This window comes from Salmo trutta, chromosome 23, assembly GCF_901001165.1.
Source record: "Salmo trutta chromosome 23, fSalTru1.1, whole genome shotgun sequence".
NCBI classification, from domain to species: Eukaryota; Metazoa; Chordata; class Actinopteri; order Salmoniformes; family Salmonidae; genus Salmo; species Salmo trutta.
Window position 1 is genome coordinate 33,436,370 of NC_042979.1, and position 14,577 is coordinate 33,450,946.

General features: G+C 43.4%; 1 protein-coding gene across 1 annotated transcript; it reads right to left on the minus strand.

Moving 5' to 3' along the window:
• Window positions 1–438: 438 nt before the first annotated feature.
• On the minus strand, window positions 439–13,864 carry LOC115159850 (beta-hexosaminidase subunit beta-like). The gene is given in 13 exon segments (XM_029709914.1): window positions 439–844; window positions 4,027–4,131; window positions 4,275–4,365; window positions 8,328–8,502; window positions 8,997–9,069; window positions 9,259–9,345; window positions 10,208–10,388; window positions 10,632–10,744; window positions 10,746–10,762; window positions 11,087–11,188; window positions 11,345–11,455; window positions 11,754–11,800; window positions 13,778–13,864. Coding segments are annotated over 13 exon segments (1,179 nt in total). The 5' UTR covers window positions 13,791–13,864; the 3' UTR covers window positions 439–780.
• Between the last annotated feature and the right edge of the window lie 713 nt (window positions 13,865–14,577).

Here is a 14,577-nt window from a genome sequence, read left to right on the forward strand (position 1 = left end):
GAAATGGCTGCAGGACTTGGGATTGTTGCACTTCGAAACTGAACCGTTATGGTTTGACAAATCTCGGCATCCAGTTCAAGCATGTGGCATGGCCATGTTTTGTGTCACAAGAGATTAGGATTGGACTAATGGACTTTTGTACCAAACAATAGCACAATTCAGTGGTTATAGTATGTTTCTGTGGAATATACATGATGTTTGAATGTAAATGTAAGCCAGGAATGCCACTGTCAATACTCTTGTAAGGTTGTTTACTGTGCAAACAGATTAATCAAGAACATGGTAGTCCGTGTATGAGGGCATATAGTAGTGCTGCTGAACATATTGTAGTAAAATGTATAGACATTGTATGAAAGATGATCTTGTGATGAAATGTGTCATTTCCATGAGTATGTAACTATCACACTTCAGGTGTCCACAGCACTGTACACAGACAACTGACCTTGCAAAGGTTTATTATTATTAAGTCCCATGTGGCTCAGTTGGTAGAGCATGGAGCTTGCAATTTCAGGGTTTGAATCCCACGATGGGACCAGTATAAAAAAATAAATGAACATTTATGCACTAACTACTGCAAGTCGCTGTAAGAGCATCTGCTAATTAACTAAAATGTAATTATTAATCATTTGAATCATACATTCATATAAAAAAAATGTTTTCTAAAAACAAGATCAATGTGAGATTACATGGAATGAGGATTGTTCTGGAAAACGTAAAAAATTTGGGCTCGCATCAGTGCATCAATGAAGGCATGAAGACGATCACAGTGGTCTTCACTTTTCATACCCCTTTGTACTCATGTGCACAGTAACCTGTAAAGAGAGGCTCAGCTGGGATACCACGCCTGGGGAGGGTGGGGGGGAGAGAGTTACCAGTCAAGAGAGAGGACAGGAAGAGAGAGTTACCACATTGTATACTACCGTCAAGAGGTGATGATTCTTTTTACTACGACTGGGGGGCCACCATGGAATGAAATAGAATAATAATACAGAGAAGTAAACTCAGCAAAAAAAGAAACGTCCCTTTTTCAGGACCCTGTCTTTCAAAGATATTTGGAATTTTATGAATTAACTTCACCCATTGTAAAGGGTTTAAAACACTGTTCTCCATGCATGTTCACTGAACAATAGACAATTCATGAACATGCACCTGTGGAACGGTCGTTAAGACACTAACAGCTTACAGACAGTAGGCAATTAAGGTCACAGCTATGAAAACGTAGGACACTAAAGAGGCCTTTCTACTGACTCTGAAAAACACCAAAAGAAAGATGCCCAGGGTCCCTGCTCATCTGCGTGAACGCGCCTTAGGCATGCTGCAAGGAGTCATGAGGACTGCAGATGTGGCCAGGGCAATAAATTGCAATGTCCGTACTGTGAGACGCCTAAGATAGCGCTACAGGGAGACAGGACGGACAGCTGATCGTCCTTGCAGTGGCAGACCACGTGTAACAACACCTGCACAGGATTGGTACATCCGAACATCACACCTGCAGGACAGGTACAGGATGGCAACAACAACTGCCTGTCCGCAATAGGCTGAGAGAAGCTGGACTGAGGGCTTGTAGGCCTGTTAAAAGGCAGGTCCTCACCAGACATCACCGGCAACAACGTCGCCTAAGGGCACAAACCCACCATCGCTGGACCAGACAGGACTGGCAAAAAGAGCTCTTCACTGACGAGTCATGGTTTTGTCTCACCAGGGGTGATGGTCGGATTCGCGTTTATCGTCGAAGGAATGAACGTTACACTGAGGCCTGTACTCTGGTGCGGGATCAATTTGGAGGTGGAGGGTCCGTCATGGTCTGGGGCGGTGTGTCACAGCATCATCGGACTGAGCTTGTTGTCATTGCAGGCAATCTCAACGCTGTGCATTACAGGGAAGACATCCTCCTCCCTCATGTGGTACCCTTCCTGCAGGCTCATCCTGACATGACCCTCCAGCATGACCATGCCACCATCCATACTGCTGGTTCTGTGTGTTATTTCCTGCAAGGCAGGAATGTCAGTGTTCTGCCATGGCCAGCGAAGAGCCCGGATCTCAATCCCATTGAGCACGCCTGGGACCTGTTGGATCTAGGGCTAGGGCCATTCCCCCCAGAAATGTCTGGGAACTTGCAGGTGCCTTGGTGGAAGAGTGGGGTAACATCTCACAGCATGGCAAATCTGGTGCAGTCCATGAGGAGGAGATGCACTGCAGTACTTAATGCAGCTGGTGGCCACACCAGATACTGACTGTTACTTTTGATTTTGACACCCCCTTTGTTCAGGGACACATTATTCAATTTCTGTTAGTCACATGTCTGCGGAACTTGTTCAGTTAATGTCTCAGTTGTTGAATCTTGTTATGTTCACATAAATATACTGCTCAAAAAATAAAGGGAACACTTAAACAACACATCCTAGATCTGAATGAAAGAAATAATCTTAAATACTTTTTTCTTTACATAGTTGAATGTGCTGACAACAAAATCACACAAAAATAATCAATGGAAATCCAATTTATCAACCCATGGAGGTCTGGATTTGGAGTCACACTCAAAATTAAAGTGGAAAACCACACTACAGGCTGATCCAACTTTGATGTAATGTCCTTAAAACAAGTCTAAATGAGGCTCAGTAGTGTGTGTGGCCTCCACGTGCCTGTATGACCTCCCTACAACGCCTGGGCATGCTCCTGATGAGGTGGCGGATGACCTCCTGAGGGATCTCCTCCCAGACCTGGACTAAAGCATCCGCCAACTCCTGGACAGTCTGTGGTGCAACGTGGCGTTGGTGGATAGAGCGAGACATGATGTCCCAGATGTCCTCAATTGGATTCAGGTCTGGGGAACGGGCGGGCCAGTCTATAGCATCAATGCCTTCCTCTTGCAGGAACTGCTGACACACTCCAGCCACATGAGGTCTAGCATTGTCTTGCATTAGGAGGAACCCAGGGCCAACCGCACCAGCATATGGTCTCACAAGGGGTCTGAGGATCTCATCGCGGTACCTAATGGCAGTCAGGCTACCTCTGGCGAGCACATGGAGGGCTGTGCGGCCCCCCAAAGAAATGCCACCCCACACCATGACTGACCCACCGCCAAACCGGTCATGCTGGAGGATGTTGCAGGCAGCAGAACGTTCTCCACGGCGTCTCCAGACTCTGTCACGTGCTCAGTGTGAACCTGCTTTCATCTGTGAAGAGCACAGGGCGCCAGTGGTAAATTTGCCAATCTTGGTGTTCTCTAGCAAATGCCAAACGTCCTGCACGGTGTTAGGCTGTAAGCACAACCCCCACCTGTGGACGTCGGGCCCTCATACCACCCTCATGGAGTCTGTTTCTGACCGTTTGAGCAGACACATGCACATTTGTGGCCTGCTGGAGGTCATTTTGCAGGGCTCTGGCAGTGCTTCTCCTGCTCCTCCTTGCACAAAGGCGGAGGTAGCGGTCCTGCTGCTGGGTTGTTGCCCTCCTACGGCCTCCTCCACGTCTCCTGATGTACTGGCCTGTCTCCTGGTAGCGCCTCCATGCTCTGGACACTACGCTGACAGACACAGCAAACCTTCTTGCCACAGCTTGCATTGATGTGCCATCCTGGAGGAGCTGCACTACCTGAGCCACTTGAGTGGGTTGTGGACTCCGTCTCATGCTACCACTAGAGTGAAAGCACCGCCAGCATTCAAAAGTGACCAAAACATCAGCCAGGAAGCATAGGAACTGAGAAGTGGTCTCTGGTCCCCACCTGCAGAACCACTCCTTTATTGGGGGTGTCTTGCTAATTGCCTATAATTTCCACCTGTTGTCTATTCCATTTGCACAACAGCATGTGAAATTTATTGTCAATCAGTGTTGCTTCCTAAGTGGACAGTTTGATTTCACAGAAATGTGATTGACTTGGAGCTACATTGTGTTGTTTAATGGTTCCCTTTATTTTTTTGAGAAGTGTATTTACACATGTTAAGTTTGCTGAAAATAAATGCAGTTGACAGTGAGAGGATGTTTCTTTTTTTGCTGAGTTTATGTATCTCTATGGGCACGACTTACTGGACCATGCGACAGCGGTGCTTGGCTAGACGACTGTAGGCATCGTTTAGGTCCCTCACATCCCTGTCACTCCACAACCGCTCCCCTACAGCACTGGCACGGGGCCTGAGCATAGGAGAGAAACACGTTATGGGACCAACAGACTTCTTAGTAATTAAACTGTAGGCTATAACATTGCTGAACATATGTGTGAGATAGATGAGAGAAAGGATGTTGCATTATTATTAATGTGGTGTTGCCTGGTGTACCAGAGTCTAGGGGTCAGGTTGGTAGCATCCACATATTCTCCCCACAGACATGCCTCTCCTCCAATCACCAGCTTTTTCTGGGTATCTGTGCCTGGGTTCAAAGGGTAATTTAGGGGTTTATGTGAATCACATTCACATAAACATCATATATGTAAACATTTATGTATGCCAATATCTGTATTTAATCTTACCATGTAAACAGAGTTTCTGGAGGGATATTTTTCTGCTACTTCAGTCAACAGGCTTGCACTTAGTTGCACAGAAATCCAAACCGTGTGACCATCGGCTCATAAGAAAAAAAGCAGATTGCTTTTGGCACGGGGAGCGTTTTCCCTGTGTCACATGAATCCACTAGCACTCTAGAACAGCAGGGCCAGGCAAAGTCTTTCTTTATCAACAAACCATAAAGCGAGTCATTCACTGTATTGGTTTTTGCTGCCCTACTGTTAATATTGAGTGAGGTATTGTCAGTGGTGGAAAAAGTACCCAATTGTCATACTTGAGGAGAAGTAAAGATACTTGAGACATTTTCTATTAAGGTAAAAGTCATCCAGTAAAATACGACAAGTAAAAGTCTAAAACTATTTGGTTTTAAATATACTTAAGTATCAAAAGTACATGTAATTGATAAAATGTACTTAGGTATCAAAAGTAGAAGTATAAATCATTTAAAATTCATTATATTAAGCTAACTAGGCGGCACGGTTTTTTCATTTACAGACAGTGTGCCCCTGGCTAACACATCATTTACAAACGAAACGTGTTTAGTGAGTCCGACCAGATCAGAGACAGTAGGGATGACCAGGGATGTTCTCTTGATAAGTGCGTGAATTGGACCCTTTACCTGTCCTGCTAAGCATTCAAAATGGTACAAGTACTTTTGGGTGTCAGGGAAAATGTATGGAGTAAAATGTACATTATTTTCTTTAGGAATGTAGTGAAGTAAAAGTTGGCAAAAATATAAATAGTGAAGTAGATACCAAAAAAAAAGACTTACGAAGTACTTTAAAATATTTTTACTTAAGTACTTAACACCACTGGGTTTGTGATGAGTGTTGGGGCCAGTGTGCAAAACGACAAACTAAAAACTCCTCAAACCTTAACATGAACAAGCACCAAATAAGTTGGACAATTTAAGGATGCACGAGTTGAACTAACACAGCAAAGACAAGTAAGAGCCGAGGAATGGTACTTTCTCAGAAATAAAGCCTCTGTCCAAAGCATTTATATGGGCTGCCAATGTAAACGCAGCCTAATTCTGATTGTTTTTTCCCCACATATATATATATATTTTTTATTTTTTTTAATTAGTGGAGAACAATATCAGAATTTATCTGCCTGTGTAAACACAGCCATATAGGGCACACACCATTGAAGTTCTGTGGGTCGACCTTGTAAGTGGCCTGCCAGTCTTGGCCGTAGGAGATGCGGTTGAGGTACCAGGGTGTGGAGAGCAGGGTCTGGTAGCCTGATGCTGTGACCCTCATCATCTCAGCCTGGTACTGCTGCTGGTTGCCTTTCCACATGTGGATTAGTGAGTCTGCCTTTAACATGTGATTGAGAAATAGCCTTAGCAATTAGGAGTATTATTAGTACTAATTAGGGTAGAGTAGTATTTTTTGGAGAGAAAAACATTAAATAGAAAAACAAAATGCCACAGCAGAGCTCTCATGGATAAGCTTGCATTCAAGATGCAAAACAGAGCAGTGACCAATTGAAGGAGCGGTCCTCTTGTCAGACGCTTCCGGTGGGGTGGTTTTCATCAGTGCATTGGCATTTGTCTCTCTTTGGGGTAGACGTCACAATACAGATGGAGCAAAGTCCAAAGTTGGCTGCATTTGTAAGGTTTTACAGTGCATTCGGAAAGTATTCAGAACCTTTGATTTTTTCCACATTTTGTTAGCCTTATTCTAAAATTTAAATTTTAGTAATTTAGCAGACGCTCTTATCCAGAGCGACTTACAGTAGTGAATGCATACATTTCATGCATTTATTTTAATTTTATTTTTTTGTACTGGCCCCCCGTGGGAATCAAACCCACAACCCTGGCGTTGCACACACCATGCTGGCGTTGCAAACACAATGCTCTACCAACTGAGCCACAGGGAAGACTAGATCAAATCGTTCCCCCCCCCCCTCTCAATCTACACACAATACCACAAAGCAAAAGCAGGTTTTTAGAAATGTTTGCAAATGTATTAAAAATAAACTGAAATATGATATTGATATAAGTATTCAGGCCCTTTACCCAGTACTTTGTTGAAGCACCTTTGGCAGCGATTACAACCTCGAATCTTCTTGGTTATGACGCTACAAGCTTGGCACACCTGTATTTGGGGAGTTTCTCCCATTCTTCTCTGCAGATCCTCTCAAGCTCTGTCAGGTTGGATGGGGAGCGTCGCTGCACAGCTATTTTCAGGTCTCTCCAGAGATGTTTGATTGGGTTAAAGTCCGGGCTCTGGCTGGGCCACTCAAGGACATTCAGAGACTTGTCCCGTAACCACTCCTGTGTTGTTTTGGCTGTGTGCTTAGGGTCAATGTCCTGTTGGAAAGTGAACCTTCGCCCCAGTCTGAGGTCCTGAGTGCTCTGGAGCAGGTTTTCATCAAGGAGCTCTCTGTACTTTGCTCCGTTCATCTTTCCCTCGAGCCTGAGTCTCCAATTCCATGCCGCTGAAGGTTCTCCCATCTCCACAGAGGAAGTCTGGAGCTCTGTCAGAATGGCCATTGGGTTCTTGGTCACCTCCCTGACAAAGGCTCTTGGTCACCTCCCTGACAAAGGCCCCTGATTGCTTAGTTTGGCCAAGGGGCCAGCTCTAGGAAGAGTATTGGTGGTTCCAAACTTCTTCTATTTAAAAAGTGAAGGCCACGGTGTTCTTCAGGACCTTCAATGCTGCAGAATGTTTTTGCCACCCTTCCCCAGATCCGTGCCTCAATCCTGTCTCAGAGATCTACGGACAATTAATTCGACCTTATGGCTTGGTGGGACCTTAAATAGAAAGATGTGTGCCTTTCCAAATCATGTCCAATCAATTGAATTTACCACAGGTGAACTCCAATCAACTTGTAGAAACATCAAGGATGATCACTGGAAACAGGATGCACCTGAGCCCAATTTCAATACTACATATATATATATTTTTCTACATTTGCAAAAATGTCTAAAAACCTGTTTTCGCTTTGTCATTATGGGGTATTGTATGTAGATTGATGAGGCTTTTTATTTATTTAATCAATTTTAGAATAAGGCTGTAACGTAACACAATGTGGAAAAAGGGAAGGGTTCTGAATACTTTCTGAATGCACTGTATGTCAACTTCTTGCTCATAATGTTTAACATGTTACAGTGTTGCTGGTCTTGAATGTAACCCTGATATAAGAGAAGCATCGTGCAGCTGAAAAACAATGCATCATGAATGCCAAGTGAACATGTACAGAAAGGAAAATAACTGACAATGTAGGAATTGTCAGTGATAGTATTTGGAAAGTAATACACTGCAACAAGCCATGAAGATGTATACTTCGGGCCCCCTGTCAACATTGTAATACAGTGTTTCTCAATAATGGTCCTGGGGAACCAAAGGGGCATTTTATTTTTTGCCCTAAAATTACACAGCTGATTCAAATGATCAACTCATCATCAAGCTTTGATGATATGAAGAAGGTTTTTAGTGGCAAGGCAAAAACAAGCCTTTGGGAACCCAAGACCAGGATGGAGAAACATTTGTAATAGATTTAAACAAGACACTTTTTCAACTGAATAGGCTGCTCTCAAAACCAGCAAGAGCCAATGGCACAATATGGAGCCAAACCCGCCTTCCAACAGTCACCATCTCCATACAACACAACTTTCTTCCAGAGAGCAGAGATTTCGATACAGCTGTGCAATATCCAAGTGCAAACCTGTTGAGTGAGGTCTTTCAGTTTTTAATCACCATTTTGGCATTGTCAGCCTTGGCGTGTTAGGCTAAAACTCAGAGCAATTTCCATAAATATATCTATATTTTTTTACACACGTTGAGAGTATAAAAACACCATCTGATGAAGCCAACTGACCCCTGAAGCTGAGCGGCTCGGCTCTGTAGTACTTCTGCCAGTCCTGTCCATAGCTAATGTAGTCTAGGTACCAGGGGGCGGAGAGGATGGTGGTGAAGCCTGCCTCTGTCACCTTCTGAAGCACCTCCTCCACCTTGTTCCCCATCCACACATGCACTATCGTGTCCGACTTCAACTGCAAGTATTACACTGATTTGTTAGACTCAGAAAACATGTTGGTCTGTGCATTATTTGTAGATGTGGTGGTCAGACTTGGGTTTCAAATAGCCGATCGACTCAAATACATTGAGCGTTTGCTTGAGTCTGATGGGAATTCGATTAAGCTTCCTCGAATCCCCTCCCAGATGGGTGGCATTTTCAGTTTTGGGACTTTTCTATTGGTCTATTAATCCAGGCAAGCTCAAACAGACAGACTTTAAGTTCTGGTGGTTATCAGATAGTATTAGCTTTTCCTTTCCAACTCTAACAGGGGGGAAACTATAGAAGCCAAGCCATGAAGCTAAATGTACTACTATGTAAACACCAGGTAAGAAGTGAGTAGGGTAACTGAAGATATTTGGATTATAGAAGTATCCGAATTTGATTTCAGAAAATGACCCTTTGATTTCTAGACATCGGAGTGGCTACTTTTCACTCTGCCAGTGCTGATAACTGCTGTTGTTCGACTACCTTAACACCGTTGTCAAAGACCTCCTGCCAGATCATGTAGCCCTTGTTGGTAGTGGTGACGATATCTAAGAGCCTATCATGTGACAGAAAATAACCACATGATAACGTGAATAATTAAGCTTCAGAAAAAAAGAGTGGAAATCAAGGAGAGAAAATCTTTGAGAATATATGGATAAGTTACGGTTTCTCAGGTTGGCCGAATGACTGATCAACGTAATTTGTTTCACTTTAAGGCCATCCAGAGGTCTGAATGAAGCCACACCTCTGGCTGTAGAAAGACTCCAGCTTGCTGTAGTCCATCCCAAAGCCTTTCTGCTCCATGAACTTCTGGATGTCAGGGTTGGACTTCCTGTGGGTCACAGAGGCAGAAAGTAGAAGTGATTTTTATTGATGTGCTTGATGTTAGCCAAGACACGGCCTACCGTACGGGTTTCTGTGATTTAATTTCCATTGAGTGTCAAACAAGCCAGTGTCACATGGCTGTTGGCTATTGACAATTATTGTGGTCATAAATTTGTAGTGGATGAGGAGTCTGTGGTTAAGTGGGTGCTGTAGTTAAGTGTGCCATTAAACCCCTACAACTCATCCAGAACGCCGCAGCCCGTCTGGTGTTCAACCTTCCCAAGTTCTCTCACGTCACCCCGCTCCTCCGCACACTCCACTGGCTTCCAGTTGAAGCTTGCATCTGCTACAAGACCATGGTGCTTGCCTACGGAGCTGTGAGGGGAACCGTCACAGCTCCGTCGTACCTTCAGGCTCTGATCAGTCCCTTCAGGCTCTGATCAGTCCCTTCACCCAAAGAAGGGCACTGCGTTCATCCACCTCTGGCCTGCTCGCCTCCCTACCTCTGCGGATGCACAGCTCCCGCTCAGCCCAGTCAAAACTGTTCGCTGCTCTGGCACCCCAATGGTGGAACAAGCTCCCTCACGACGCCAGGACAGCGGAGTCAATCACCACCTTCCGGAGACACCTGAAACCCCACCTCTTTAAGGAATACCTGGGATAGGATTAAGTAATCCTTCTAACCCCCCCCCACCCCAAAAAAGATAGATGTACTATTGTAAAGTGGTTGTTCCACTGGATATCATAAGGTGAATGCACCAATTTGTAAGTCGCTCTGGATAAGAGCGTCTGCTAAATGACGTAAATGTAAATGAATATATTAACTGTAACTCCCATTGGAAAATGCATGTTAAATGTCCCTGTCTCACCAGCAGCTAAAGTTGACCTCGTCTCCTCCCAGATGGACGTAGGCATCAGGGAACACTGTGCTGACTTCCTTGAAGAACATGCTCATAAAGTCATAGGTTGTGTTGAGCATGGGGTTGACCGGTCCGAACGAACCAGAGGGGCTGGCTCCAGAGTAACAGGGGGTCAGCAGGTCCTTCTGCCCTGGAAGGGGTGAGCATGAGGGGGAGGGAAGCATGAGTGAGATGGGTGCATTCGAGAGGAAAGAGGAGTAATTTGGTGCAGATAAAACCAATGCAATATCAGGTAGCTGCATATTTCAGTTAAATTCTTACAAAAAGATTATGAAAATGTGCATGTCTAAAGGACAAAAGACAACCCTGACCCCCTAGAAATGAACCCCTCGATACAGCCAGAAAATGTTCATCTGAATGACCCCACATTCACCTTTGCCCCATGACTGAGTGTGCCCAGGGGTGTCAAACTCGGGGACAACCCGAATGCCCCTTAGGCGAGCAAACTCGATGATCATCTTCACATCAGAAGGCGTGTACACGTGTGTACGGCTGGTATGCTCCCTGCAGTCACAGGATAGAAAAAGTTATCTACACACATTTGACATTTATATGAAACATGCATAATTTATGCACGTCCTGTACTTCATGATCACAATGAAGTTTAGACTGGTTATATATCCCTACATCTATGATTACAGATGTGTTACCAATATGACGGCTCTACCTAGCCCTCCAATAGGCCTTGTGAAGCACTGACCATATTCTTTTCACATTTCACTTTCGTCATATCCCCTTCACCCATCTAGTCCTTTCAGGTATGTGAAAACTGAAGGCATAGCAGCTGAAATGGTACCAGGATATCAATAACAATGCCCATCCACTCACATGTTGACTCAGCTGGGGGAAGGTACGGCTCAGGTAAGGGAAGGAGGGGTCATCTACTATGTGCCAGTGGAACACATTGAATTTGTTCCACGCCATGGCTTCCTGTGTATGGATTGGGGGAGAACATGATGTTACGAGTATGACGTTATGTTATGCCATTATTACAAATTGAAAATGATTTGAACATATGGCCAACACAAACATATAACCATAACAACACAGTGAACTGAAATCAGGATCCATGTATCGTCCTCTTACCAGATTGGCTAAAATGACTTTGATGGGCAGGAAGTGACGAGACGTGTCCAATAAGAGGCCTCGATGTGCAAACCGTGGGAAGTCGTGAATGTCTGTCCTATTGATGCTTTTCTGTGAAAATAAAACAATTTTAAAATGAAAGTATTATTGAAATATTGGTACAATTTAAACTACTTATATATAATGAATACTGAGGCCAAAACCACAATGTTGGATTGAAAATAGCTTGCTAAATTGAGGGCAACTGAATGTCCAAATGTGTTGATGCAATACAAAACACTTGGAATAATAACAAATGAAAACCGGTGAGGTAGTTTACTTCCGCAATCATACGACTGGTGTTCAGACGTGGGTAAGGCCTCCTAGTTGAATGTGGCAAACTATTCACATGGCACTAACGCAAACTTACTGCTCCATATTCATCCTTATACACCAACTGGCTAAAAGTCCCCAGACCTAGCAATTAGGAAACGAGACACAGACAATGGTTAATCAAAAGTCACAATCACAACGATTGCAAAGACATGCTTTACAACTAGGGATGTGCACCTTACCATTTCAAGAGGATTCAATACGCATCTAAACGTATGGGCTCCGATACCATACAGGACAGATACGTTTTAGTTAGGTTTGAAATGATTCATAAGAGTCAGTTTGATATGTGGTGTGTGTGTAAATTATGTATGTCTATAGTGCATGTACTATGTAGGCCCCTGAGTTGAGCCATAAGGGAGACTAGGCATCTACCATATCAGATTAGGGGGGTGCACTGTAGCCTGTTTTTGGTCCCCCACTTTGGTTCTGAAATCACCATCACACACTTGTCATTTTTGCAGATGAAATGTTTGAGTTAGTATCAATATTTATCGTTTAGAAATTAGCTATGACAAAGCCAATACATGGCACAACTTTGGATTTCACCCCCCCACATATCTCAAAATCAAATGGGTTTGATCGTTTGGAAGTTAAGAGTGATCTTCTCTTCTCTCGCTTCTGCCACACAGTTCTCCTCGCAAAAGTGACTGCTGTCCTCGTTATGAAGTTATCAACTTTACCCTGTATATCAAAAAACGACCAAATACTCTATTTAAAGCAAAACTACCAACACTATTGCAGACGCTCTTATCCAGAGCGACTTACAGGAGCAATTAGGGTTAAGTGCCTTGCTCAAGGGCACATTAATAGATGTCATCTAATCATCTCTGGGATTCGAACCAGCAAGCTTTCGGTTACTGGCCCAATCTCTTAACCGCTAGGCCACCTGCAGCACAGTGCGCAGTTTGACTAGGCTACTGATATCGCCTTGAGTTGTTCTGCATTCAAAATGACTTGTAGATCAAAAACAAAATAGTCACATGCAGTTTGACACTGAAGGATAGGACTTCAGTTGTCACAATAGATGGTCTTTTCGGAAGGTATGAAGAACGTAATATGAGCAACAACAACAAATTGAACTGCTGATTCGGAACGTTTGAATAGATTTTCTGACCGATGCATGCTACATTTGGGTCAGTTTGTGGTCCGCGGACCAATGCACTTGTATCTTAAACATTTGAATCTGTGACGGATGGGTATCGGTGAATTGTTACATCCCCATTTACAACACACTGCTGCAAACCTGGATATGTCTCAAATCAAAGTTAGCCATATGCACAGGAAACAGTGTAGTGTTGTAAACAGTACAATGAAATGCTTACTTGCAAGCTTTCCTCTCAGGACAACAGTACTATAGAAAGTATAAGTCTCAAAGATAAGGTTATGGAGTTAGTACTAGAGGTTGACCGATTAATCGGAATGGACGATTAATTAGGGAAGATTTCAAGCTTTCATAACAATCAGTAAATCGGTATTTTTGGCCACCGATTTACAGATTTTTTTTTTTTTAATAATATTTTTTAATTAGGCAAGTCAGTTAAGAACACATTCTTATTTTCAATGACGGCCTAGGAACGGTGGGTTAACTGCCTTGTTCAGGGGCAGAACGACAGATTTTTACCTTGTCAGCTTGGGGATTCAATCTTGCAACCTTACGGTTAACTAGTCCAACGCTCTAACCACCTGCTTTACATTGCACTCCACGAGGAGCCTGCCTGTTACGCAAATGCAGTAAGAAGCCAAGGTAAGTTGCCAGCTAGCATTAAACTTATCTTATAAAAAAACAATCAATCATAATCACTAGTTAAACAATAATAAGCGACACCTTTTGGGGTAAACAGCTTAGGGTTGGGACTGGAGAAATGTAACGCCTCATTCGTAAACTCATGAGGCAATTAATTTATACTCTTCAAGAATCAATGGGTACATTCATTTAAAAGTAAAAAAAACAACCTCATGTAACAACCGCATATTGCCACTTTAAAAGGAGCTAACGCAAAACAAACAAATCATGAAAGCATGCTGATGCCTGTTATTTACATGACTCAGTCGTCTTACCTTCGATATGCATTTTGAAGAAGTCTGCAGCTCGCACCAGAAGACGATTCTTTAGCGTCGAATATATGGAAGCTAGCACCGCTGAGTTTGAATACTACCGTGGATATTTGGACTTTCTGAGGCAACGGCCAAAGAGATCCATACGGAGAATCACCCAAAGTAGGCTCCTCGTCTATTTCAGCGTCATTATAATCATAATCTTGCGTTGCCCAGCAGACAACAACCGCGAGCAACAACGCTGCAAACTTCAGCGTCGCAAACATGATGTCCTACGGTGTTGCCAGTCTGCTGACAACTGGCAAGACTGCATTAGCCTCGAGCGGGTGGGGCTTGAATCAATGTGGAAATGGGACGAAATCTAATCTAGCAAATCATATAAGACATCTCATATGTCTCCATTTATCTATTGAGCCATGAGACAGTACATCACTGAAAATCGAGCATTTGTTTGGATAATGGTCAAGCAGCCAGTGTAATATGTGACCATAGGGACTGGCTAGATGACCTTTCAATCTAGCTATCTGACTTTCAACTCATAAATAATGTAAAGGAAATATACATACATTATTTATGAGTTAGAGGTCCTCATGATAGCTAGGCTATTTATTGTAAATACCTACTACAAGTATGAATATCTAGAATATTTCCACAAACACATTACAACATGTTTATGTTTATTTGCTCTCATCCCCACCGGATGGATTAAAGTCTTATTGCCACATAAATAGATCATGGTTAAAAAAAGCATATGAACAAAATACATAAGCAGGTTGAGGGGTAATCTAGCCAGTACCTATGGT